The sequence below is a fragment of the Python bivittatus genome, unplaced genomic scaffold (assembly GCF_059951505.1).
Source record: "Python bivittatus isolate LINGU-HERP-01145 unplaced genomic scaffold, Pbiv_v1 ctg000700_np1212, whole genome shotgun sequence".
Classification (NCBI taxonomy): Eukaryota; Metazoa; Chordata; class Lepidosauria; order Squamata; family Pythonidae; genus Python; species Python bivittatus.
This window is the reverse complement of record NW_028277098.1, coordinates 855,872-883,781: the sequence shown is the minus strand read 5'-3', so window position 1 is coordinate 883,781 and position 27,910 is coordinate 855,872. Positions and strand designations below refer to the sequence as shown.

General features: G+C 38.8%; 1 protein-coding gene across 1 annotated transcript; it reads left to right on the top strand.

Annotated features, from left to right (window-relative positions):
• The first annotated feature begins 397 nt into the window (after positions 1–397).
• On the top strand, positions 398–27,238 carry HMGCS2 (3-hydroxy-3-methylglutaryl-CoA synthase 2). The gene is made up of 10 exons (XM_007428898.4): positions 398–720; positions 3,063–3,517; positions 6,998–7,123; positions 10,699–10,863; positions 12,244–12,412; positions 17,253–17,423; positions 18,212–18,318; positions 20,563–20,688; positions 21,901–22,041; positions 26,121–27,238. The coding sequence occupies exons 1-9, from the start codon at positions 611–613 to the stop codon at positions 22,005–22,007; spliced, it is 1,536 nt and encodes a 511-aa protein (XP_007428960.1). The 5' UTR covers positions 398–610; the 3' UTR covers positions 22,008–22,041; positions 26,121–27,238.
• The last annotated feature ends 672 nt before the right edge of the window (positions 27,239–27,910 follow it).

Below are 27,910 nucleotides of genomic sequence, written 5' to 3'. Positions count from 1 at the left end.
ATACTTAGCACCATTAAATAAAAGGAAGAGTGTTATAATTTGTACACATATGCATATATGAAATTCAAAGCTATACTAACTCTTAAATACTAAACTTGTGGGAAGTTTTTTGTTTGTTTTTCAGTTCAAAGCACCTTTGGGTGGTAGGTGGGAATGAGGAAGTGACCATTTTTCCAGACTAAATCCTACCTCTAGGTGCTCTTTGCTTCACAGAGAAAATATACTGAAAATACAAAGTTAATACCTTGCAGCTAGTTAGAGCTCAGTTATGGAACAGGAGAGGGTCCAAAGAAAACTGCCCTTCATGAAGATGGGGAATTTTTAGAGTAATTCTAGTCAGGATGAAGTGGGAAGGCACCTTGATTAAAGGTGGCCAGGATCTTAGGAACCTCCAGGACTGAAGGTTGATGCTACAAAAAATTGCAAAAGCCTAGTTAGATCAGCTTGTGTACTGTTACCTGTACTGAGGTATACTATTGGCTCTCATGATAAGAGCAGGGAGGGACTTACCCAAGCTCTTCAGTAGGCTTGGGGTGACTTTTAAAAAGCCAGCGCAGCTGGGGAGGCAGCTAGTCCAAAGCGTAGTTGGACTATTTAACCAACTAGGAACATGTTCCGGCTTTTCAGCCACACTAAGCAGCTGTGCTGCTTGCAGGTGAAACGAACACTGCAGAAACCATTTCGGCCCCTTTCTTTTCCAGCAGTGGTGAAGCAGAACAGGTAAGTAAAAGAAAGAATAGCACTAAAAATGTTGACATCTTCAGGCTCTGAGTTTTACTTTTTCACAAACATTTCCAATGATGATCTACCTGGAAAATTTGATAAGAAAATTCTGCTTTAATTGTAATGAATATTAGAATAATAGATTAATAAAAGTCAGGTTTATTTTTTTTTTATTTTCTAGAGTCACCCAAATCTGTAAGTGAAAAACAATGCCTTTTAAAACCCTTTTCTCTGTGAAAATCATGCACAATTCTTTCCAGCTTTCATTTTCTATCATCCCTTTAATCCCAATATAACCTTGGTTATTTCTTACAAATTCTTCACTTTGGGAAATATCATTTGTGAATGTTCATACCTGAACCCTGTAAGGAGAATGGAATAAATCATTTAAAGGAACCCAGAGAGTCTGATCCATAAGAATGCAAATGTGAGAGAAACTTTTTTCCAGATTATGTAGAGTTTGAATAGCAAACCCTTTAATTATCTGGTACAGCAGAAGCAGTTTGCTCCAAAACTGAACATTGATGGCATAAAAAGCCACACTTAGCTCAGGGGTCTTACAGTTTATAAAAAAAAATATTGTGAGAAAGACTACAGTTATCTATTTACTACTTTTCATGGCAAGAACAGTTTCTATTCCAGCTTGTTAAATGTACACTTTTACACAGATTTTTTTCCTACTTAACATAATTTCACTGTGTTGCACTTTCCATATTCCAGATCTCAAGAAGACAGTTCCACTGGTCTGACATATTTTTCATTAATGCACAATGAAATATTAAGCCCAAAAGTCAACTCTCAGTCCAAGATCCAAAAATGGGAATCAAAATTCCAGCCACACTTAAAAGTTTTCCAATCCCGAACTTGTAGCTTTGTGATCCTGATAAACTACCTCTATATATAAGAAAACACTTTTATTTATTTTAATATCCCACCTTTCTTTTAAAAAAGAGCTAATTTTTATTCATAAAATACACTAAAAGCAATCCAAATTAAAAGTAGCATCTCTATAACCAATAGGAAGAGGGGAAAAAAAACAGGGAGACTGAATTTTTAGAATATTCATTGTGTGGGGTCTTTAAGGGGCAATAACATAATGCATGCACATACTTACCCTTTGGACCTGACCCCTAGTGCTGTCCAGCAGTGTTGATCTTGTGTGAATGTAATCAAAGGTCTTTGTATTAAACATTAACCTCTTGATAACAATATGTTAGGGTTAGGATGTGAAATGATAAGACAGCAAGGAGGCATTGGTCATCTAGACTATTGGAATTCATCTGTTTTTAAGATGCTGTAGAAGTAAACACAGTAAAAGTCTTAATTCCACAGTTTACCCAACATGCTAAATGGCAAAGAGAAACTTGGAAACTATTCAAATCATATATCTATTTGTTTATCCATATTTAAAATAAATATTTCTATTTTGCTCTTCATACAAGTGACAATATAACAAAACAGGAACACCAGCTAAAACAACATGAAAGTAAATTATCATGTTCAGATACAGAACTAGTTCTCAGCAGTTCTCAAAGCCTTTCTTTAAAAGAAAGAAAAATATTAGCTGTAGAAAATAAAAGTAGGCTGTTCCAAGAGTCCGTCTCAAAAGGCAGTACCTGAATATCAGGATACTGCAGAGAATATTTTTGGGGCAAAGACTTATCTAAGGCCTTCAATGACAGGAATTTTAAGCAGAATGGAACTCAAGTGTAGAAGCAGATCCTCCCTAACATAAGTAGGATCTTGTTTTATTTGTTTGTTTATAAAAATCAAAGCCAAACTAGATCTCACAGAATTGGTGATGCCTGGGATATATCTATTATTGAATGGGCCCTTTCTAGTAACAGGAATTTCCAAGTCTATTTCAAAAGCAGCCCTGTATACAGCAGTAGACTTATCTGGAGGCTGTCACTGCATGAATGAGCCCCTTTGTGTCATTGTTAATGGCAAGGTACCTCACTTTTCCATAAGTGTTAATTGCTTCACAAGGATATTTGGGGTGAGAAAATGAGCATTGCACTAAGTCATGTCTCAGTTTATAATGCTTTAACAGTGTGGAGCAGCAGTTGTTTACAAAGTGGGATTAAATTATAGTAAACTTACCTACCAAACTGGAGAATGTGAATATTCCTTTTCTTTAATCTCTGAGTATAAATACAGCTGTTCTTGTTATTTACTTGATGTGGGATATTCACGAGGCAAGCAGAGTCCTTGCCTGCCCCAGTCTGAAGCATATCTGTTTTGTAAGGGATTGGGGTTCAGTCCTCCTAATAGTTTGGAAGCCAGAATGTATGTAAATGTGAATTGTGAGAAAGCTTTCCTCTCTACTTGTCTTGCAGTTTCTCCACAGATTCTGTACAACCATCCCAGACCATCTCCCCATGGCCTAAGGATGTGGGTATCCTTGCTCTGGAGGTATATTTCCCATTCCAATATGTAGAGCAGACCGAGCTAGAGAAATATGATGAGGTAGAATCAGGGAAATACACCATAGGCCTAGGCCAGAAGCAGATGGGTTTCTGTGCTGCACATGAAGACATCAATTCCTTGTGCCTGACTGTGGTACAGCATCTGGTAGAGCGAAACAATCTCTCCTGGGATTCTATTGGCCGTCTGGAAGTTGGAACAGAAACCATTATTGACAAATCCAAGGCTGTCAAGACTGTTCTGATGCAGCTGTTTCAGGATTCAGGGAACACAGACATTGAGGGCATTGACACAACCAATGCTTGCTATGGAGGAACAGCTTCTCTATTCAACTCCGCTGATTGGGTGGAATCCAGCTCCTGGGATGGTAAGTGTTGGCAGACTGGGTCCAGTTCTCTCAGCCCAGCATTTCTCAGCCTCAGCAACTTTAAGATGGGTGGACTTTTAACTCCCAGAATTCTAGGAAATGGAGTCCACCTATCTTAAAGTTACTGAGGTTGAGAAACAATTGTATAACCTATGTGCCTGAAATGCACATTCTGAAAAAGAACAACCATTCAAATTGCTTAGTTGGTTAAAGGAAGCTAATCCTTTGATTCTACTGAGCTGTTGGCTACTAACACTATATATAAAGCATAATAGAGTCACAACATACACACTTTCAGCAGCAGGTAGAAAGTGGAATGCTCTCAGGATTTTCTCAGCATATAAATCATTATTGCATGGTGTTGGAGTTTCAGTAACAAAGTAGTGCTGGAGACTGAACTTTTCTTGCTACAAATGCTATTTTGCTTTAATGTTTCTAATCTTCTTATTCCAGTTTTCTGATTTTCCTTTTCCATTTAATGCAGTTTCCACAATTCAGGTTTTTTCCCAGTTCTTTTCTTACTCTGAATTATCTCCTTTGTCAGTCCTCCTCTTTCCATTATTCACTAATCCATTCAGCCTTATTTTTCTGTACCTTTTCAGTTCTTCCTCAGATTGCATTAGTACTAATTTATATAAAAATTTATATCCTAATTTTCATTTAACTGTATGGGCAGTATCTTCTCACCTGACACATATTTTGGCTCTAAGCCATGCTTTAAAAAAAAGTATATGATTTATTACTAATATTGCTATATTACCATACCATACCTCAGTTTTCTGATAAAATTATCTTCTACGTGACCCTAATTATTGGCTGCCTGTGAGTAACTGATTTGATTTTACCCAGAGACAATGCTTTTTTTTTTTTTGCACAAGTAGTTTGTTAATATATGTTGACATACACTGTTATTAACATAATGATCAGGGACTGACAGGGACAGCAAATGACCCTGGGGTTGGGAAGAGTTAGCCATAGCACTTTCATTGTAGAGAAAGAAGAGGAAGAGGCAGGGGAGCCATCAGATATTCCCTCCAATATATCAAATGCTGGACCATTTGATGACCATCAACTGGGTCACAAGAGCAAGACTGATGTAACAAAGCAGAGAGTACGTAAAGTCCCCCTCTCAACCTCTTCCCCAAAGAAGCAGAGCCCAAATATGAGATTACAGTATGAGATGGTATTCCTGGTGTTACTACCTTTTGCCATTATATCAGTAAATTAGGCAGCAGTCCTAATGTTGTCCACTAAGTAACTAATTAATTACTTAACTAATGCTGTCCATTAACTGGACCACCCATGTGAGGAGATCCTGGTTCTAGCTGACCCTCAGACTTAAAATATCACTTTAGGCCAGTCACTCTCTTTCAGCCAAACCTACCTCACAGGTTTGTTGTTGTAGGGAAAAATAGGCGGAAGGAACACTGTGTATGCTGCCCTGAGCCCCTGTACAAAAGATGGGATATAAATGTATAGGTAAACACATAGCTAGATTGAAAACAGACAGCTGATTAGGCAGCAGCTTTTCCTCAGGAAAACAATATGCTGAAAGCAGTATTGAAATTAGGATTTCATCTCATTGGGAAGAATGTTTTACCTTACAGAACTGCCACCCATCCATCACTGCACTGAGGGAAATTATTGTTGTTGGACATCAGCCACTGGGTGATTTAGGTTGGGAGGTTGGTGAAATGCATCTCCCATATGTAATACTGCAGTACCTGCCAAGCAACAGTTTTTAGTTGGCCAATGAGTTGGCTAAGCTTGGGGATGTATGTATGTAAAGGCCATTATCTAGACTGCAGCTTGATGACATCTCACAACTAGTGGTGATCTTCAAATGCTGCACCAAAGCCCTACAAAATCTTCAGCTCTGGCACCAGACAAGGAATGTGAGAATAAAGGACATTGTTTCCAGCAGAACAAAGCATTCTAGTAGCCAAAGTGTTAATTCTTGGAGCCATATAGAAAGGTCACAACTACAAAATGGGATTCCCCTCATCCCCTGTTAAGATGGCTGCATTAGGATACAAGCTGTCTTTATGCTTGAGATTTATTCAAAACCCCTTTTATATTTACATCCACATGGGACGAAAAGCCTGTAAAGAAAACAATAAAAACAACTGTAATACTGACCCCAGTTAGGTCAGTACCACAGAACATGAGAGAAAGGTATTCTTCCAGATAGCTTTTCTCCAATTAACATTTCTCCTTGCCCTGATGCTACTATATATGTCCTGAATTGCCTCTAATTTAGCTGTAAGTCTACAGGCCAAAAAAGGAAATCCCATAGAGTTTGCCAAGTCTGACTTCTGAGTAAACACGTTATGGATTGGATTTTAAGACAGTTGACCACCACCTTAAAAAAAAGGAAGAGAAATGCATGGATAATTTAGACCCTGCCTGACTCAGTTGCAGTACCATTACTCTTATCTGGAGAGATCAGCCCAGAAGCCCCTTTCTTATTTCAAATACCATATAGATTGCAATGCAATTTCCAGATTTCAAAAATGCATATTAGTAGTTTTCCATTAACCTTTGAATCATGTTGTAATAAGATCTGCCCTTTGGTTCTAGAGTTCATCCTGCTTAGAGTCTGACTGACCACCTGGACTTTAATCTCTGTGAGGGGCTAATTCTGTGGCCTTTGGAAAATCAGGACCTCTCCATTTCAACTCCTGGCACCAACTTGGGAAAAATAGTTCTGTGGTAGAGTTCAGAGAGTAACTCTAGCTCCCCAGCCACTTTAAATTGGTATCTTGTCATTGCTTAGGCAAAGGCATTTCCACTTGGCCCAGAGTCCTGTGAGGGGACCATTGGAAAGCAGCTGAAGTCTAAAGAGGGCAGCAAAGCTATTAGGTAATAGCTAGTTTTTGCTAAAGGAGCCACAACTTCACAGTGTGGCATTGTGTGCCACTATAATTCTGAGCTGTTTTGTTTTTTGCCCCCTTTTTTAAAGCACAAAATGGAAGCTATATCTGCCTTGAAAGAACTGTGTGGGATTTTTTTTTCTCTCCACCTTGTTACGACCAATATGAGTCTTATGACTGATGTTGCTGCTGTGATTTCCACCATGGCTGTTTTCTCACCAACAGGGAATGGTTGAAAGGTTTTTCTTTCCCACCCAGGTTTCCCAAAGTAGGCTGCAGATTCCACTGCCAAATCTTCCAGCTGAAGAAAGAAAGTCTGAGGGGGAAAAAAACCCTAAAATATTTGTTACATGCATTTTTGATCTAGGTCCTTTCTTTAAAACATCTCTACCGTGTATCCATTCGCTACATCTTAATTTTCACCAAATGGAAACTGAGTTCAGCCACATGTAGTTCATCTGGCCTGTAACTAACTCAATATCTCCTTGGACCAGGAGTTGAAGCTACAAAATAACTTTGACCCATTTTATGAAGAAAATCAGGAAGAGCTTTGTCTGTTTTTCTCTTCATCAGTGTTGACACTTTGGTGATGCTCTTGTCATGTCAGGACGCCATGCCTTGGTGGTTTGTGGTGATATTGCTGTGTATGCCACTGGGAATGCACGACCAACAGGTGGAGCTGGAGCTGTAGCTATGCTGGTTGGGCCGAATGCTCCTCTGACTTTAGAGAGAGGTCAGTAAAAATATTTACAGTATTTAGATTATGGATTTCAGCTAAAAATCAGTTGGGGGGGGGATATTCATTGCACAAAAACATGATGGATGGACATGGATGGATGGATGGATGGATGGATGGATGGATGGATGGATGGATGGATGGAAACAATTCCTTTAAAGGGGGAGGTAATAATGAAGATGATCCTCCATCAACATGAGTCCTGTTGCAACATGTTAGCATTATGGCAGCCACATTCATAGTCTCACTGCCCTGACAGGCACACTGCAGGGCAGACACCTGTGGGATAGGACAGGTCCAAAGTTATGAATTTATTTTGCTGCAAGTAAAAAAGATGACTAGAACGAAGATGCAATTCTGTCAGACTTCACAGGCCTTGCTAATTATGCAGCGGTCAGATAAACTAAGCATCAGTGAATACATTGAGGTCTGCTGAACCAGAGATTCAAAGAAGCTTGCTGGTGAGAAAGCAAATCAGTAATGGTAAAATGTATCTATTTCCAGAATGTGGAAGGCTGCAGGCAGGAAGCTGCTCTTTTCATTCATTATAGGCTTTTCATCTGCAAGAAAGGGCCCTTTATGTCTGAGACATTAGTATGCTTAAGAGGGTATTCTCAGAGTAGCTGCTTGTGTTTTATGACCAAACCACGCTTACCCTACCTCTCCCTCACCCCTCCACCTCTACCCCAACAGAGAGGGAACTCTGCTTGCATTATCTGGAATATGAACAACTTCTGGACAAAGCTAATGCTGGCTTAGACCTCATTTGTGGAAGATTAGGGGAACCATCTACTTTCACCACATGTCATACCAAGAGTCCTTTTTAGGTATTTTCCCACTACATGATTATCTACTGTGGGGATGGGGTGGGGATGGGGTAAATTTAGAAGATGGACAGCCTTTTCTACTCAAGGAATTTCCAGTGCAATCCAGAATTGTGTTAGTTTGAGGTTAGTTTTCAGATGGCGTGTGAAAGGCCACATATTTTCTAATGTGGAAGAAATTCACAGTCGGCAAGCAGACTGTTTACTACATTCTTTATTCCTGGAACAAGTGAGGTACGTTTTGGCCATTCTTGCTGAATGTAATGTTTTTCTTGTTTCTATTGTCCTACTCACACACACACACCCATCATTTTGTGTATTCAAGCTGCAGATCTGTAATGACCTTCAGATCTCCACCAATATTCAATTTATATGTTTCATATTGGATCTTTTCCAAAAGTAGTTTCATGTTCTCATACAACTGTTTCAGGTTAGCACCATTGGCTAATGGTGCAGACAGTAATTTATTTCCATTATGAAGAAGGACAGCTAACTTTTGTGGAGTTAGTGAAGAAGTGCCACTCGTTTAAATTGCATTAATGGCCAAGAATTTCCATAACTGAACAAACATCTTTACAAAACATTAATCCATCTTCTTGTTGGAAACAAACAAACTTTCATATAGCAGAGAAGATTCCAGCCATTTACTCTTGAACCTAAGTCTGCTTCTTAGAGAGGTTCAAATTGCACAAGTTTCCACACATTCATTTAAATCCCCTTGTGTCAACAAATGTGGCTCATTTGAAGAACAAATAAGTTGAAATGTTGGGTTAAAATTAATGTTTCCCATATCTCCCCTGTATATGCATCATCATCATCATCACCAGTAAATTCATTGTCTCTAAACTTCTGGAAGATTTGGTACAGGCAACTCCTCACTATGTAGGATTGATCTCATTGCCGATGGTAAATCAGAATATTTCATAATGTGTTTACTTTTAGAGTGATCCCTGTTGTGCTTGTTAAGCAGAAATTACAATCTAATGAATGGTCTTTTGGCTCCCTCCAAACCATAGGAATGGCAAATACCATACAGCATGATCCCTTTAGCCATCCTGTTAGAAGTCTAATACATGTCACACAGCAAATGTGTGGGCCCAGTTCTTATCTTAGTCAGACACTTTGCAACCAATATAAAGTTCATAGCATTTTTGACAAGTGGGGTGTAGTTTCATTTCTGAGTTTTAAATGTTAGCTCACCACATGCATAGCTGAAAGTATCAGGATGATTTACACCATTTTGTGGCAGGATACCATTATGTAGATAACCATAACACTATAACAGTCAATCTAATATTTAACTTGAATATAGGGAATATGGACTTAAACTGTTTATACTGTGAGCTCTGACAGGAACTGCTATTTAGAGAGAGATTGGGCTCATGTCTAGACATGTCCAAACATGATTCAACCTGCACTGTGAGTTGTTCTGTGCTAGCTGTCATGCCTACTACCTTTGTCTTGAGGTTATTTATACTAAAGAAAAATAATAACAGCTAGATTTTGCTCAATGATTGTTACAAATATGCTACTGTAGTTAAAATATAGTACTAAAATGTCCCTAGTTAAACAGAGTAAAATGAAGATGGAGTCCCAAGAAAACTAAGCCTGATAGAAAAAAATTGATTCTGTTTTTGAATTCTGCAAGGAAAGGTCTGCTTAGAACAGCCCTTGCAATCCATGTGAAAAAACTGTTGTTGACCAGTATTACTAGGGTAGACTTCTAAGCCCAGGTAGAGGTTTAAAGGGAAGCAATATCAGTTTTTGTACTCAGAAACTGTTCCAATTTTCAGAACTGGTGAGACATGTTCTAATAATCAGAACATGCTATATTCATTTACAGTAATTGAATTCAGTTTTTGTTTTAATTAACTCATGTTTTTACCCATCTTTAATAGCATCCCTATGGGTAACTCATTATAAAAGATGATCATAGATGTTTCTAGAGCAAAGCTGGCTTATTCAGGAGAGGCCATAACTGGTTTCTGACTACAGTTAAGCTGACAAAAGATACTCTTCACTATAGAAGCTATATAGGCCATCAATTAATTACAATAATAGATCCAGAGAGTACCCCAGGTTATGAATTTTAGAGGAAACACAGCCCTTTTCAGAAGATATAAAATATTATTTCTCCATGCAGGCAACCCACCTGACTACCAACCGTCTCTCTTGTCAGGTGGGTTGCCTGCATGGAGGCAAATTTTTGTTGTTTTAATTCACCCACACTGAACCCATTATTTATCCCAGATGGTGGAATGATCTGATTCAGTATAAGACAGATTCATATGGAGGAGACAGCATTAGATACTCGGTATGTGTCAGCTTGTGGGAATGGATGAGGCTTCCTGGGAATCTGGACCTTGGAGCGGGAGGCATATGGGAAATGATACAGTACACCCCCCACCAGCGCCTCAAGGAAGGGGGCATCTGAAAGTTAAGTGAGATTGATATACAACTCTCAGTATTGGCTCTTTATTGCACTAACTGTTATAAACATTGCTTACATTTAATACCCAGGAGGGGCTGTCCAATTTTCTCAGCAGGAGAAATCAGAATCTTCTTGGAAGAGCCATATGTTTCCCAGTGAGAGTTGCTTGGTGAGATGAATGGCCATATAAATCTAAAAATAAATAAACAAACACATAGCTGAATCTCTGCCACAACTTCAATTGTCATAGTGCAAAGATGATCATGCTTCTGTTCATAATCTTTAGAAAGTCTATGGCATCTTATTCCTCCCCCCAGGTCTCCGAGGAACCCACATGGAGCATGTCTATGACTTCTATAAGCCAGACTTGGCTTCAGAGTATCCTATGGTAGATGGACAGCTTTCCATTCAGTGCTATTTCCGGGCTCTTGATCGGTGCTATGCCACATATCGAAGGAAAATTGAAAGCCAGTGGCAGAAAGGTCTGTGTGTCTGGAAACCCAAGCTTTCCCCTGTCTTTTCTCATCCTCTTTAACCTTGATCTCTGTTTTCATGCAAGTATGGATTGGTATAGAGCTCCACCCATGGGAAGTTGTACTTAAGACGTGGAAAGGGAATATTAAATAAGAGAGGGAATAAAGGAGAAACAGTCCTCGGTTTGTGCAACCCTATTGAAAAGGACCATGGTCTTAAAACTAACTAATTTCTGTTTTAGATTTATTTTTGGGGCAATGGAAAGGGAGTAGAAAGAATCCTGAACACATAGCTCTGCTCAACAATGGAATCCTGAAGTAAGGAAGATACTTCTCCTCATTCCAGGGCCTTTCCTCATGACTAAGTTACAGGGAATCCACTTATCCTTGACTTGGTAGAAAGCAATACTTACATGAAAATTCACTATCCCCACTGCCAATCCCTATCTGGCCTCTGTTGTGTCTGTTCCTAGCTGACTTCCCTATATGCTAATACAAGTGATACAGCCTAACAGATTTTACATACCGTGATGGTGTGTAAAATGGTGGTGTAGGAATAAGGGAGGAAACATTACTTTAATACTGGTACAAATGACAAATTAAACCTGTCTTATGAAGTGAGGACTATCACAGAATTACAGAATTATAGAACTGGAAGAGATCTCAAGTACAACTGTCTTTGTCAGAATAGAGTTTCTGAATTGCTATGTGACTCAGCTGTTTTTGCTCCCATAGGCTGACCTTTCCAGAACGAAGACTCTTTGGCCTAACTTATACTTTACTTATGCTTGCTTTCAAAAGCATTTTTTTCTTTCATTTCTTACATCTCCTCTTATCACTCCCCTTTTCCTTTCTCTTCCCCAATCTCTAAATACCTTGTATGTTTATAAGTTTCAACTTTCAAAAATAAAACCCAAAATACTGATGAAGTGGACTGGATTTATATAATAATGAATATGTTATTGTCCTTAGTTTAGAAAACTTTAATATTCTAGGAGGAGTGAGAAGGAGGCAGTTTGGAGAAGCAAGGCTGGAGGCCCCACCACCCCTCCTCAACTAGTAGCTCCAGAGGAAGGACAAAGGATTTATTTATAGTAAATAAATTAATTTTCCTGTATTCCACATAATTGCAGGAAAGGTTGGTAGTTATGGAGCAGGGGAAGAGGTTTTACCAAGCTGCAGAAGTAAGGGCTTCTGAGAGAGAGGAGCACAGTCTACAGAAGACATTTGAAGGCCTGCTGGAGGATCCTCCTCCTTCTGGAGGCTGTGTTTAACTGCTTGTCAGAGATTCTCTACACAATATCTGTTTTATAAAATACCCTTCTCTTTGGGTGTGGTTTCTAAGTCATTTCTATTATTCTTAACCTTTAAATTCTTTTACCTGAGCAGCTGGGATAAACAAACTCTGTACCCTTGAAGATTTCCAGTTCATGATCTTCCACACACCCTTCTGTAAGCTGGTGCAGAAGTCCTTGGCACGGATCCTGTTGAACGACTTCCTTGCATCCCCCAAACCAGACACAGACAGTGGAATCTACAAAGGGCTCAAGGATTTCAGGTCAGTGAAGGCTGCCAGGATCCCTTCTCCACTTCTGTAAACAAAAGAAAAGGCAAGCAAAGAATTCACAATGGGAGGTACCTTTTCTTTGTGCCAGGCCATGCTTTAGAAGGAAGACACTGATGGATTTTGCATTAGATCCACATAGAGCTTGAATACTTTTTTAAATTTTGGAATCATATATGTTTTTTATTTTAAATCCAGCAGCAAGCAGAAGAGTTCAAGTGTACTTTATTACAGTAGTGCTTTTCAGGTATTATATTTTAACCTGGGCTACTTCAAGGGCAGTAATATTTTCCTATCATAGTGATGGTGTTCATTAATTTTCTTTAAGTCACATCTCCCTGTTTCCTGGCATTGTTTTGATATGTCTCCTCCTTTCCACTATTTCAATTCAGATTGGATGTTTCTCTGGGCAAAGGGTTGGCTCCTCTGTCAAGTGCCATGTTCACTGATGTGACAAATGCAATTCAATGAAATAATCCCCAACCCCCACCATAGTTGGCAGTTGTGCATTCTTTGGGAATACTTACGTGTTGAGATATAATTTTTTCTTCCCAAAGGTTATATAGATACAGAAAATCCAAGCGTTTATAAAAATAAAATATGCAAAGTGCTAGGTCAACATACTTAAACAATAAAATGAATAATTAAATCTGGCAATTCATTGAAGAACTAGAAAATTAATGCAGCAGAGATTCCTTAGCTTTTCAGCGAGGAGATACCAAAGTAAAAAACCTGCTTCTAGCTGCATCATCTTGAACTGGTACCACAATGCTTCAGGGAGTATTTCTAGTTTAAATTTAGTTTTAGTTTTTTGTTTTTTACCTTTATTATGCCCTTTGGGCCAAAAAGCACAACAATAAAATACATAGTCCTATAATTATTTATATTTTTTAAAAAATAAAAATGCAATAAAATTAAATAAAATACATTATTATAGTAACTGTAAGTACAAATATCAGTGGCAATCACCAAAATTTGTGCTAAACTTCAACCATTGGTAGGACAGATACAACAAATGATAGCACAAAATCGGGCAACCTGGAAAAATATATGAGGGTCCTGGTCAGATAGAAGCAGTGACAGATAGACATTGTGCTCTCTACCAGGGTAGTTCTTTAAAATGGGATAAATATGTATCTTCCTTGATTCCCTATTAGAGAGAGCAACAAAGGAGCTTAGGGATTCCACTGAGCCATCTCCAGGTGGACACAAGCACTGCTGAAAAGGGATCTTTCTATACTGCCACCTACAGAACTGCAGAGGGTAGTGCATCCAACCTGGCCAAAGTGAAAGCCAGATGAAATTTCAGAATTAGAATTGAAGAGAGATAAGATGATGGCACGTGCCCATTGGAGAAGACTCCATAAACTGTAGGGCTGGACACTAGGCTTAAACTGGTTTGAAAGTCAATATCCCAGATACATTGTTTAAGATGGCTCCTGGCATTTTCAAGCCCTAAGGACTGGAATTTGTTATTAGCTTTTGTTAGCCTGGTTGATTTAAAATGGTCTCTAAGAACCAATGGAGCCAGACCTACAGGAAAAAAAGGTCAATTTCAACCAGAAATTGATAGAACCAGGCTCTGGTGCCCACAGAAACCAAACCTGTCTCTAATCGTAAAACAGCACTCTTGATGCATCTCGGAACTGCGAAATTGCTCTTATAAATTTGGACTGGACAGCTTCCAGGATAGTAAACTTTGTAAAAATGCAGATTGAAACACCGTAAAGAAGCTAAGAGATGACCTTAGCAAGTAAAAACTTGCAAGCAGCAGGAATAAAAGGTGCTCCCTTTGAATAGAAGAATCTTAAAACAGCTGTGGACTACATCAAGCCACACTTGCCCAGTAAGAGAAATGTGCGCTCCAAGATAAGGAAGCCTGGAATTGCACCCCAAAATATCTATAAGTAGTACCTGCTCTACTGGGGTCCCATTAATTTGCCATTTATATAACCCACTGTTGTGTCATTTAAACACTAGCATTTTAGTTTTTGATAATTTACTACAAGTTGTTCTTTTAAGCAAAAGGAAGCCAGTGCCCTCAATGCCCGTCTCATTCCCACCTGGGAGACAGACAAAATTACTGCACTGTCTACATGTAGCAAGGCTGGAATTGTACAATCTGCTAACATTGGAGAGTGATGGTTAGAAGATGAGAGAGCCTGAATTATTGAATTGATGTGCAAATTAAAAAATAAGGGGCCTAGAATACACCCTTGCCTTACCCCACTTTTGATGGAAACAGCTCCAAAAAGGTACCCCCAAGGGTAACATCTGACTTTCAGTGAGGTGTTAGAATAAAGGATCTGGATAAGAAGGAGCAATCTTTTATCCACTGAGGATTCCTGAAGTTTTTGCTATAGCCTCTCCCTTGGAATCAGATCAAAAGCTTCAAAAAGGGTGCCTTTGGGTAAGTGAAGTGTATTTTTCAGCTAAATGCTGCAAGACCAGACAGTGGTCTAAGTCTGAACGGTCCCCTCTAAATCCCACCTGTTCCTCCACAAGGATATTTTCACTTTGGACCCAATCCGACAGTTTTAAATAAAGATACTTTGCATGTAATTTGCTTATTGTATTAAGCAAGCTAATTGGTCTATAGTTGGCAGGGTTAAGTTTATTACCTATATTCTTATAGAGAGGGATAACTATGGCCTCATTTCACTCAGATGGAAAATGTGCTGTGCTATTAATATAAGTAAAAAGAGCAGCCTGCACCAACCTTTATTTTCTTTTAGCAACTCTGGAGGGATGAAATCATCTCCAGGAACTTTCCCAGATTTCAATTGTACAATGAAATCCTTAGCCTCAGCTATAGACACAGAAGGCCATTTGGGAGAAGTTACTATTTGGTGGGGAATCACTGCTGGATTATTTAATAGTTCTGGATTGAAAGTAACTCTCCCAAATATCTGCAGGTATTTGGCAGATGGGACCTAAGCGACTGTGCATGGGAGAGCAGTTAAGTAGGTGCCAGAACCAAGCAGGGTTCTTAAGCTTAGCTGCTGCAATTAATCTCCCCTCAGTGCTTGTTCCTTCTTAGATTTTATAAGTGTTTTATAAAACTGTTTATACTTTCTGAGTGATTGAAAGGAACCTAGTAAGTTGTCAGATCGAAAGGTATATACTGCAGTAAGAAGGGCCTTTTTTGGCCCTATAACAATCTGTGTCAAACCAAGGTTTGGATCTCACATGAAGGGGGCTAGAACTAACTGATGAAAGTCTAGATAGTGGGGCCTGGAGAGTATGGATAATTGACTGGTAATGTGATAATATCTGTTCAGAGGAGTCTGCTAAACAAATTTGGGAGTAGAGTTGAAGAAGGAGTTCTGAATTTAACAGAGCAGACGAGTTTTTTACCACTCTGGAAGACCATTTATTCTGAATGAGTCTTTTTGTTGTGGCCCCGGATGGACAGTGAACTACAGCTAGGAACTTATTTAGGATTCAGATGGCAGATTAATGGGAAATGGTCACTATCTGGGTGATTCCCTACATAGAAATAGGTTATTAGATGAGCATAAGTATGTGGAACTATAAAATAATCAACCACACTTGTTCCTTTGGAGGCCCAGAAGGTTCATTCCCCATTTAAGTCTCCTCTACCAGAGCCATTTAGTATGACCAAGTCCAGTCTATCTATAAGCTGGACTGGTGGGAAGCCTGCCCTATTACAGTGTTTATCTTTAGATTGTCGAGCCTGTAAAGGGCAGGCTACTTCATTTGAGGGGGGAGACCAATTAAAATTGTAAAAATGCATCTGATTCTCCAGTATGAGTGTTGGAATTACCAGCAATAATTACTAATGCATCTGGGTACTGGCAAAGTAGACAATGTAGTTGTAATTGCCATTTCTACAGAAAGAATTCCTCTTTGAATAATTTTAACAGATGTCCTATACATTGAGGAAAATTCCATCAAATATTATTTTCTCCTTCATATGATCAAGTTAACTCTAATAAAATTCTTATGTTTGTAACCAGTTTTACAAATTAGAAACTATAGCCAAATAATATAAAAGGAATAAATATTAATAGATTAAAAACAATATTTTTGAAAGATTTATTTGGGTGGGAGGTTATTGTCTGAAGCATTGAGATATTATCTAATGTTGATGACAGTAATCCAAAAATGTGTAGGCTATGTCAGTCTACAAGTCCTCAGTATCCTCTTGTGACACATTGAATATATGTGGGACGCAGATCTGCTGCCCTATTGGCACTTCATCATCTACAGATTTAAAAATGTTGGAGAGATGTGACAAAAATTATTAAGAAAATCATAGACTAGGGGATCCAATTAAATCCCAAGGCTACATTTGTAGAAATAATAATGAAATAAGTTAGTAACAAAAATAATACTGCTGTAAAAATTTTAACTACTGCATGTATATTATTAGAAAAATCATTAAAATCTGACTGGTTTTTGTCCATTACAAGAGAAGAAAAATATGGAAAACAAAGCTAATGGATAAAAGCACAGCTTGTAACTAACTATGATAAGGAATGAATCACTTTGTTTCAGTGTTTCAGGAAAACTGATCTTTGAAATGAAATGATATGATATGATCAGGCAATTTGGCATTAATACATTCTTTAATGGGGCAAAATAGTAATTAAAAAATTGTGGGGCATAATTCTTTATTGGGGTAATTTTTTCCCCTTGTTAAAGCAAAGGTTATCTATATCTGATATAATGAAAGGTTTGGTTCATTGTTGTAACTTACATTAAAAAATAATTTTTAAAAACACCATACAGCTACGTATATGGTCCAACTCACTCAAAAGAATCTTACTATCACTTTGAGGCAAAATTAGATGTCCTTGCTCTCTTTCAGCAATGTGAAGTTGGAGGAAGCCTATTCCAGTAAGGAGGTGGACAAAGCTTTCCAAAAGGCCAGCCAGGAACTGTTCAAGCAGAAAACGCAGCCCTCTCTCTTCCTTTCTGCCCACAATGGCAACATGTACACCCCATCCGTGTATGGCTGCCTGGCATCTCTCTTGGCCCAGTAAGTTGCATGGGTGATCTCACACCACAGGAGGCAGGCAGAGAACAGGATTCCCATCCATTCTCCAACGTGCCATATCAAGAGAAGAGTAGTTTGGTTATATTAAAGTTTTATAAATGCTGGGTAACAAATTATTAAATGGCTTTCTTGCTTATTAAAACCTCTCTTAACTAGGACGCAGAAATGAATTCTTCTAAATAAGTGTTAGGGCTGAAGCATCCAAATATACTGATGGTCCCTAATATTGTGACAGTAGGAAACTGTTTTTATCCAAACAATGCATTTTATATTTTACATACTTTATATCCAACATTTATTTTATCCTATTTTTTCAAAAAAATCACAGCAATGCCAAATGTTTAGATTCAGCAGTTCACAGCTGTCTGTCTAGAACTGAGTAGTTTAAAATTTTGCTTGAAGCAGAGTTAGTTATTATCCTTCTGACACCGAAATTCTATGCATATTTATGCTTTATTTTGTTCTTGCTAGAGAAGTACAATACATTTAGATGTAATCAGAAGGTGAATAATTGTACCTAATTTAATTTTATACAATATTTTTTCCTCTCCCTATTCCTCCCCACCCCACCCCACCCATGGACTCAAGATTTCCAGACATTTTTAAATCCCCATCCATGCCAGAATGAATTAGCACAATACATAATTGTCATCTTCATAAAGGAATGATTTTATAGGGGCACAATATGCAGATAGAGAAGCTGCTGGACAAAGAAATATGGTCTTTCCCCCGGAACTTCCCTGATAATTAGTTACTCTAAATTTTTGCAGGTATTCTGCCAAGCAGCTGGCTGGATCCAGAATTGGGGTTTTCTCCTATGGCTCAGGGTTGGCGGCCAGCATGTTCTCCCTGAAAGCGTCCCAGAACTCTGCTCTAGGTAAGTTTTCATCTTTTTCCTTTCTTCCCCTACATTTGGCCTGCTCGAACTGGCTTCTGAACAAGCCACCAAAGGACTGGGTTTCAGGGATAACATTTTATGTACATATTGCCTTTTTAAATTTTGTTTTGTTTTCATGACAAAAGAATAAATACTGTATCAGGGTCATCTCTGGATGTTGGGTTACTGAATGAAGTCAGAGAACTGACCCAAGGAGGGAAATGTATAGGTCTTATATCCCAACAGTGGTATCCATTGGTGGATTACAAAATGCATGCACCAACTTTTTTCCTGATGCTCTTCTTTTCAAAACCTCATTTTTCCTGAGAACTTCTGGGCAATCCCTGAGTACAATGTGTACAAATGTGTACAAATTGAGTACAAATTGCAGGCCACTGCCAAAGGGATGGTAGAGGTCATCTAGTCCAACCCCCTCCCTACTCAGGGCAGAAGATACATATTATTTAAATAAACTGGGGAATTTGTAGTCTGCCTTGTGAAAGCAGCTAAGAGATTATAAAATTGAGTAGACTGGTTCTCTAATAAAATGTGATTGTGAAATTGATTAGGGAATGTGCAAAATGCTAAAGAGAATGATGGGAGGGAAAGGGTGAATTCTGTTTCATGATAAAAATGATTGTTTTCTTTTTTAAAAAAAACCTGCATCAAATGAGCAGGGAGAGAGGAACAATGGTTTGAACTTATAAGACTCACAGACAGAAAACAAGACTAAAACTAACCCAGCAACAATTGAAATCTACAGTGCAATGCAATAGGTACCCACAACAATGTCTTTTTTAGCCCCTCTTACTTTTCTCTCAGTCATGATTGTGTGCCTCATCCTCATATTCTAAACAGAACACATATTGCACGATGGTGTTTGTCATGTGACTAGAAATCCTGAACTACCACCATACATAGTGCCTTATACATTAAAGGACCTCAAGCATAGATCTGCCCTAAGGCCAGAGAATTTTGGGTCTGTCTTAAGGCAAGTAGGAGACAACCTAGGAAATCCAACACAGTGGTACTCTGAATACTTTCTTTATTTGTAGCACAGTCTAGAACTGAACTGAATGTCTGCACTGGGAATGGATGAGGATTTGGAGGCAGATGGTGAGCCATGCCATAGAGGAGAAAGAGCCAGGCATATGTGTGCTAGAGAAACGGGTGTACATCCTGCACTCAGCAGAATAAGAACTGAGACTTGCTTGACATGGCAGCCAAAGGGGAGGGGGAGAGAACAATTGTCCTTCAAGTGGAGGACAGTTGAGCTACAGTCAGTCCCACTAGGTACACCAGGCCAAGAAATCAACTCTGCAGGATAACTAAAACTACTTTTATTGAGATTGGCTACAGTAACAGAATCTTGCAAGTCTGATTGTGCTGTACTTCCTCCCCCTTTTTATACTTCAGTGAATTAGGGAGGTGTCTGTCTGAGCCACTTATGAATGCTATCTGTTTGTCGCAGACTTAAAATATTTTTTACCCCTCTGCACCCTAGTAATCCATCTTGCATATCTCCATCAAGGTCATCTTTCGTACTTGCTGCAGCTACAATTCCCAACAGTCCCCATATGCACCCCTTAACTAGAGAGTGAATTCAGCAGTAGGACCATGCAAATGATTTCCTGGAGATGGAATTTTAGGGATGAATATGCATCAGCAATCCCTAGAGCCACCTCCTCACAGTTTAGTAAAAGTAAGGAAGATTTGTCTGCCACAACTTAGACACTTCTCTCCCACACTTGGCCTCAAGGAAAGCATGTTAGAGCCAGCCTAAAAATAGATGAGAACAAAAATGTGGGGGGCTCAAGCAGGCAAAAGGTTTCCTCTAAGTAATGGATCCAGAGTTCTGTCCAATTTGCAAGTATCAAGGCAGCCACCATTTTCATTGTACTTGTATCTGTTTCTCAGTCCCAGGAATGGTTCCTTAGGTATATTTTAGTTCTTAAATCAAATGTGTTACCTCACATTAACACTTAAGTCAAGCTTGTTAACTCACACTGTGCCCAGAACAGTTAGAGCAGCATTTCTCAACCTTAGCAACTTTAAAATGGGTGGACTTCAGCTCCGGCTGGGGAATTCTGGTAGCTGAAATCCAACCATCTTAAAGTTGCTGAGGTTGAAAAACACTGTGTTAAAGGGTGGGGAAATTAGTACTGTCTTACTGAAGCATGAAGTGGTTGTGTCTCAAGACAGCACCAGTTTTCTCACTGAAAAGTATCTGACTTTTTGTTCCAGGCTCACCTCTGGAGAAACTGGTATCCAGTCTTTCAGATCTAAAGACTCGCTTAGACTCCCGGAAATGTGTTTCCCCTGAAAAGTTTACTGAGATCATGAAACTCAGGGAGGATACTCATAATTCGGGTGAGCACAAGAAGATATAGTCTTAGATTTGCCTTGTGTACACCAGTGCTATCCGTCCACTTTCTCTCAAAATGTCCATGAAAAAAGATGGCCATCTAATGGCTTTTTCTGGTAAGCCTATTTCCTAGACTAGGAATCTAGTTTTTTGCTTGTGGATGTCTCTTGCAAAGCCACTTACATTCTGTACTTCTAATGAAAATATTTTTCATAGCAAATACACACAATATCACATTCTACCTCTCTACTTCATGATTGGTGAACACAGTGAAAAAACTGTTTGAAGGCACACACTTGAGCTGGAATGATTCCTTTGCTCTACAGCAGTGATACAAAAAGTACCATCTGGTGGACTCTTCCAACCTGTCACCTTCACTTGAATGGCCTCCATCCCGCCCCCCCCCCCCGCAAATGGTTGGCTTCCAAAATTTGGGGACCATTTTTCAAATTGGGGAGGGTGAAGGGACAAAATGGTGCCTTAATCCTTGAAGATGCTTAAGGAACTATTTCAGTCATTAAAATTCTTGAATCCCATCCAAAAAATGGTTCTTGACCTCCCTACTTTCAGAAGGTATGTCTGAAAATGTTAAACTGTTGGCCTTTCAAGGTAAACCAGGCCAGGAAAGAGTCACAAGAACTACTGGAACTCAACAGAATCTTGAAAGCCTGAGGGAGATTTTTTCTGCCCCTCATATACTAAAGAAAATCAAGGTGGGGCAATCTTGAGGGTTTTTCCTCACTCTCTCCTGTCTGTCCAGGTTAAGCTGATGCTGACATAATAGTCACTGAATTCCTTTTTCAAGGACATCTCTATACTTCTCTATGCAGAGCTTGACTTTGCATGGTGATTTCGGGGTTGCCCTGACCATGTTGATTTCCCATGCCATGACATCCTTTTCTGTGAGGCGCAAGTATTTCTACTCTAAGGAGGTCTTGCTTCTTAGCCACTGATCTGTTACTATTGCTAAGTAGGCCCAGAATAAAAAGATTACACATCCCTGAGCACCAGAACTGAAAACATGGGAATCTCTTCTGGAATGTTTGAATGGGAATCATAATTTTGATTATGCTCTCCTACCTCTTCAATGCATTGTAAATGCACATAGTAGAAGGAAGAACCAGTGAGAATTGTTTTGAGAAAAATTGTAGGTATCAATGCTAACCCTTCACATTGATTGTCCTTACTCATGCACCTCTTGCTCCATCTTTCCATAGTTGGTCACACGCCCCATGGATCCAAGGATGACCTGTTCCCAGGAACTTGGTATTTGGAGCAAGTGGATGAAAAAAACCGCAGGAAATATGCACGAAAGGCAGTTTAGGAGTATAGAGTTGTCATTAATAAGGTTTTTCCTGGTAAGTCAAAACCCTGGGTCTAAGAATACTTCATAGAAAGGAGATACGCAGATGGAAGGATCAGTTGTCATTTAGGGCAAAAAGAACAACAGATATGGAAAATGAAAATACTTATGGAAATGAGAATTCTTTTAAGCATTTGTTTTAAGTTTGGTAACTGCCTGTCTACCCATTTAGCTGTGCAGAATCATTTAAAGTAAAGCACATGTTACAAATATTAGAGTTTTGTAACTGGAGGAGGAATAGGAGGTTGACACTGTTGTTTCAAGCTGTGTGTGTTGTTCAGTTGGGCAGCAATGCAGGCTGATAAACAAAGATTAGTTATTCACAGGCATGTGCAATAAAGAATTGTATCAAATCAGAAAATAAAATGCCCACATGCCCTGTATTTAAATCCCTTTCTCACTGCCTGATATCAAAGCAAAAGGTAAATAAAAATCTTGAAATGGTTAAATTATCTTTGAAAGCACTTCTACCAGTAACTTGGTTGTACACAAAAACTGCCATTATAGGGGAAGAGGGAATTAAATATTAAGTGAGAAAAACAACACATTGCAACTGCTACTCCATGAGCAGCAGAATGACTCCCTAATATAGACTTGATCTGCAGTCTTCTCTGCTTCTCATTCTGTCCTCCATCTTATTCATACCGGTAGAAAATTTATTGTACACATGTTGATTTAAAGAAAATGTATAATAAAGTAAATAGGCTTGAAATGGAGAATGTTTTGTGTGAATATGGAGTCGAAGGTTGGTTGCTGAATGCAAAGGAGAATATGACAGAAACAAAGCATACATAATAAATATGATGTAATAAAGAATAAATGAAATGCTTAGCAAATGGTTCAACATGGAATAAGATAAAGATTTATGAAGGAATGTTTGTGGTAACATAAGAGGTGTACTGGTTGGATGAATGTTGGCTAAGACCCCAAATGAACTGCAGCAAGTTAAATAGATTGTATGATGCAACATGAAGTATAGATCTGAAAATTAATGTATCCATAACCAGAGTACTCATGTTTAATAAGGAAAATGGAGTGAATGATTGCAGGTTGTATTTCCCATCAGCATAACTCTACTCACTTTTGTGGCATTTTGTAACATATTTCATTTGTCCCAAGCACCCTCCACACCCTTTCTTTCCATCCTCTTTTCATTCACTCTGTTGGGAAATTAATCTTTCGTTGAATACTTTATCATACATAATGTATACTTTACTTTTGTACAGTCATTCTACTGTCACTCTTCTTTTCTTGCTGTTTGCTTTTTATTACTTTTATAGATTACTCCAATGTAATGATTTTTTTTCTGAAGATCCACTCTCGACACTACCAAATATTGTTTGTCCCATATTTAGAACTTCTCATCACTATTGTATCCTTGGCTAATTTTCTCAAACTTGAATCATAAATAATCAGATTAATTTCTTTGTCAATCAGATGCATGAATAGACTTGTTTCAGTCACATATTCAGAACAAACAGACCTTTTCATAAGCAGATAATCACCATTCACCATTTTCATTCACTCCCAAATCTCTGAATGGCCCAATTGCTTTTTCTGTACTCTCATCTTGCTCACATCCATTCTTCACATTACATAGCAGAATAGGTTCCCCCCCACCCCTTGGATCAGAGTCATTCAGAAAGGTGCAATTTTTCCCAAATTCATTTTTGCTTCTTTCATTTTTACCATTCACTGGAGCAAAACTATCATCAACCTAGATTCCAATTTTCAAATGCACCATCCACAACCTAGATGGCACCAGTTTATATTTTCTGGCACACATTTTAATCAATTCATTAATAATTAGACCTACAGTGCATTTGGAAAGTATTCAGACTCTCTTCACTTTTTTCAATTTTGTTATGTTGCAGCCTGATACTACAATCATTCAAATTCATGTTTTTTCTCATTAATCTACACTCAGTACCCCATAATGACAAAGTAAAAACAGAATTTTAGAAATGTCTGTAAATTTATTAAAAATAAAAAACTGAACTATCACATTGGCATAAGTATTCAGACTCTTTGCAACAACACTTGAAATTTAGCTCAGGTGCCTTCCATTTCTCTTGATTGTTGCTGAGCTGTTTCTACACCTTAATTGAAGTCCACCTGTGATAAGTTAAATTGATTGGACATGATTTGGAAAGGCACACACCTCTCTATAGAAGGCCTCACAACTGACAATGCATATTGTATCAGTGCAAAAGCCATAAGGTCAAAGGAACTGCCTGCAGAGCTGAGACAGGATTATAAGGCTACAAAAAAATTTCTGCTGCACTGAAGGTTCCCAAGAGCACAGTGGCTTCCATAATTCTCAAATGGAAGGAGTTTGGCACAACCAGGAGTCTTCCAAGAGCTGGTCACCTGGCCAAACTGAGCAATTGGGGGAGAAGAGCCATAGTAAGAGAGGTGACCAAGAACCCGATGGTCATTCTCACTGAGCTCCAGAGATCCTGTGTGGAGATGGGACAAAGTTCCAGAAGGACAACCATTGCTGCAGCCCTCCACCGATCTAGGCTTTATGGCAGAGTGGCTAGATGGAAGCCTCTCCTCAGTTGCAAAACACAGGAAAGCCCACTTGGAGTTTGCAAAAAACCACCTGAAGGACGCTCAGACTGTGAGGAACAAGATTCTCTGGTCTGATGAATCCAAGATTGAACTGTTTGGCCTCAATTCTAAATGTTATGTCTGGAGGAAACCAGCACCGCTCATCACCTGCCCAATACCATACCAACAGTGAAGCATGGTGGTGGCAGCATCATGCTATGGGGATGTTTTTCAGCAGCAGGGACTGGGAGACTGGTCAGGGTTGAGGGAAAGCTGAATGGAGCAAAGTACAGAGATATCCTCAATGAAAACCTGTTCCACAGCACTCAGGACCTCAGACTAGGCCGAAGGTTCACCTTCCAACGTGACAATGATCCTAAGGACACAGCCAAGACAGCACAGGAATGGCTTAGGGACAACTCTGTGAATGTCCTAGAATGGCCCAGCCAGAGCCCTGACTTGAACCCTATTGAACATCTTTGGAAAGACCTGAAAATGGCTGTCCACCGACGGTCCCCATCCAACCTGATTGAGCTTGAGAGGATTTGCAAAGAAGAATGGCAGAAAATCCCCCAATCCAGGTGTGCAAAGCTTGTCGTGTTATACCGAAAAAGACTCGAGGCTGTAATTGCTGCCTAAGGCACTTCAACAAAGTACTGAGTAAAGGGTCTGAATACTTAAGTACATGTGATATTTCAGTTTTGTTTTTTTTACTAAATTTACAGACATTTCTAAAATTCTGTTTTCACTTTGTCATTATGGGGTACTGAGTGTAGATTAATGAGAGAAAAAATGAATTTGAACAATTGTAGTGTCAGGCTGCATCATAATAAAATTGGAAAAAGTGAAGGGGGTCTGAATACTTTCCGAATGCACTGTACACCTTCACTTCCCTGTATGTATTTTACTTCAAAAAATCAGACCATCTTCATTCAGGTTTATTACATACTGTCACACAGCATATTTATGATTCATTTTATTCATTAGTTTACACTATTTACTATTTACAGTAAAACCTTGGTTTGCAAGCATAATTTGTTCCGGAAACATGCTTGTAATCCAAAGCATTTGTATATCAAAGCGATCACCCACAATCCTGCAGTGAGAGAGAGAACCACCATTGGCTCAGTTGTGATCATGTGATGTTTGCCGTTACATACTACTTGTATTGCAAGACATCGCTCGTTTATCAAATTAAAATTTATTAGAAATGTTTGCTCATCTTGCGGAACACTCGTAGAACACGTTACTCGCAATCCAAGGTTTTACTGTACTCCACTTACATTTCAAGTCAGTATCTTCTATATGCCATGGTCTTTAACAGACCACCTCTGGTGTCTATGGCTTGGTCAATACAGGCTTTCATATATTTTTAGTAAGATAGAAAAGGTGTTGATGAGGTTACCAACCTTAGTCATACTTGTGCCAAATTCAACATTCCCACTTACAGTACTAATATGCATTCAGGATACATGAAAGGGTTGCAATAAGAGATGAAACCTTGCTTTTATTTCCATTTAGAATCTCTCATCCTCATGGACAGAACCAAAGTAATGGCTTAACAAGAGGAAAGAAGGGTAATCCAAGCTTTTGAAGATGGCTGCTGGATTTCCATTGTATAACCTCATTGCTTATTCATGCTTGCTATCAGGACTCTAATTTAGCCCTGTATTTGTATCCTTAGGTTACTGTATATGAAGGGCAGATTTCCAATTATTATATTTTGTGATTGCTGAGTTGTCACTGTCACCTGCAATTTCTCTTAATATCTGCTTCAATTATATTCTTTGTTAGTTTTTTTTCCATGGGATGGGGAGGAATGATGGTACATGTATTATGACATCATGATGCATTTGTTGCGTCTTACATATTTGCATCAGACTGTTGGCCATAAGTATGTAATGACAGCATTGGCTTGGTCATATCATTGCATATGCATCATTTTGGCATCACTACAATTTGTCGTGGATACCTCTGGGCTTATGAAAGGTTTGAAGGGAGTATTTTTGTTAGGGATGAAAATAGAGGTAACATGATATACTTTTGTATGCTGAAGTGATATCCTGTAATTAAAAAAACTGCTTTCATTACTTTGATTACCTGCAACCTGGGTTTAATGCAGGTAACTTTTCAGTGTACCAATTTGATATCAGGCTCCATGCCTTAACTTTTATAGTTTTATTCTTTTAAATTTGTGAAACACTGGAAAACTAGCATGCTGTAAAGAAAAGCATCAACCTCAAACTACCATATTTATGAGCAGCTCTCTACACACATACACTAACTCTGTTGATCAACCCAGAGTTCTCACTTGAGGTACAAATGACCAGGTTCAAATTACCCTACTTTGGACACATTATGCGAAGACCTAGCTGTCTGGAAAAGGCTCTAGTGCTGGGAAAGATGGAAGGAAAGAGGAGGAACACCAGAAATAAGGTGAATGGACTCAGTTACAATGGCAATGAATGCACTGTTGGGAGACCTGAAAGAACAGGTTAAGGACAGATCGTCATGGAGAAAATTTATCTATGTGGTTGCTAGGGGTCAAAAATGGCTCGATGGCACATAAATCAATCAACTCTATTGAATGCCATTGTTACTTTAAAGACATGCTATATTAAATAAAACTTCTAGAACAACTACGTATTATGTCTGGTGCTTTTTACAACTTTGTTACTTTGTTCATTATCTTCTCAAAAGGATCACCCAGTTCTAAAAGGCATATTTTATAAGAAGTTCAAGCATTTTTTGATAACTTATGAAGAATAGTGCATTTTAAGCAACTAGTCCCTGATTTAAAGATGTGGGAGTTAGGGAGCGCTTAACATTTCAACAAGATAGTTGAGGCAGGGCTGTGGGGGACTTAAGGGATTGGGGAAGTGGCATGTTATGAAGCATGATGGAATGGAATTATGAAGGCCAGGCTTGGGGAGATAAGCGTTTTATTAGTTCACTGAAAAACTGTGGGAACTACAAGAGGATGAGGCTGGCACCTCCCTGAGGAATTCACAGTGGTGTGGCTGGCTGGCTTGGGAGCTGGGGTTTCAGTCTGGGAAGATTCTTGCTAGAGGTTGTAGCTAATAAACATAGCTGAACTGATTCTGCATTGTCTCTTGGAGTTCCTTGGGCTAAACCTGACATGAAGTGGGGCTGGGATAGGAAATTCTATATTTCCAGTTAGGCTTAAAATTGCTGTTTAAGGGAGCAGGATAGGATATACAATACTGTACTCTGCTTAAAGAATACATTGGTTGATAGCATTCAATAAACATATATTATTTCCTGTAAGTATTTAGGTCCATGGCTATTAA

Excerpts from the sequence above, each read along its gene's own strand:
- HMGCS2 (XM_007428898.4), top strand. The coding sequence starts at position 611 with ATGTTCCGGCTTTTCAGCCACACTAAGCAGCTGTGCTGCTTGCAGGTG. Across the intron at positions 3,518-6,997 it reads GGAATCCAGCTCCTGGGATG|GACGCCATGCCTTGGTGGTT; the intron begins GTAAGTGTTGGC and ends TTGTCATGTCAG. Across the intron at positions 7,124-10,698 it reads TCCTCTGACTTTAGAGAGAG|GTCTCCGAGGAACCCACATG; the intron begins GTCAGTAAAAAT and ends TCCTCCCCCCAG.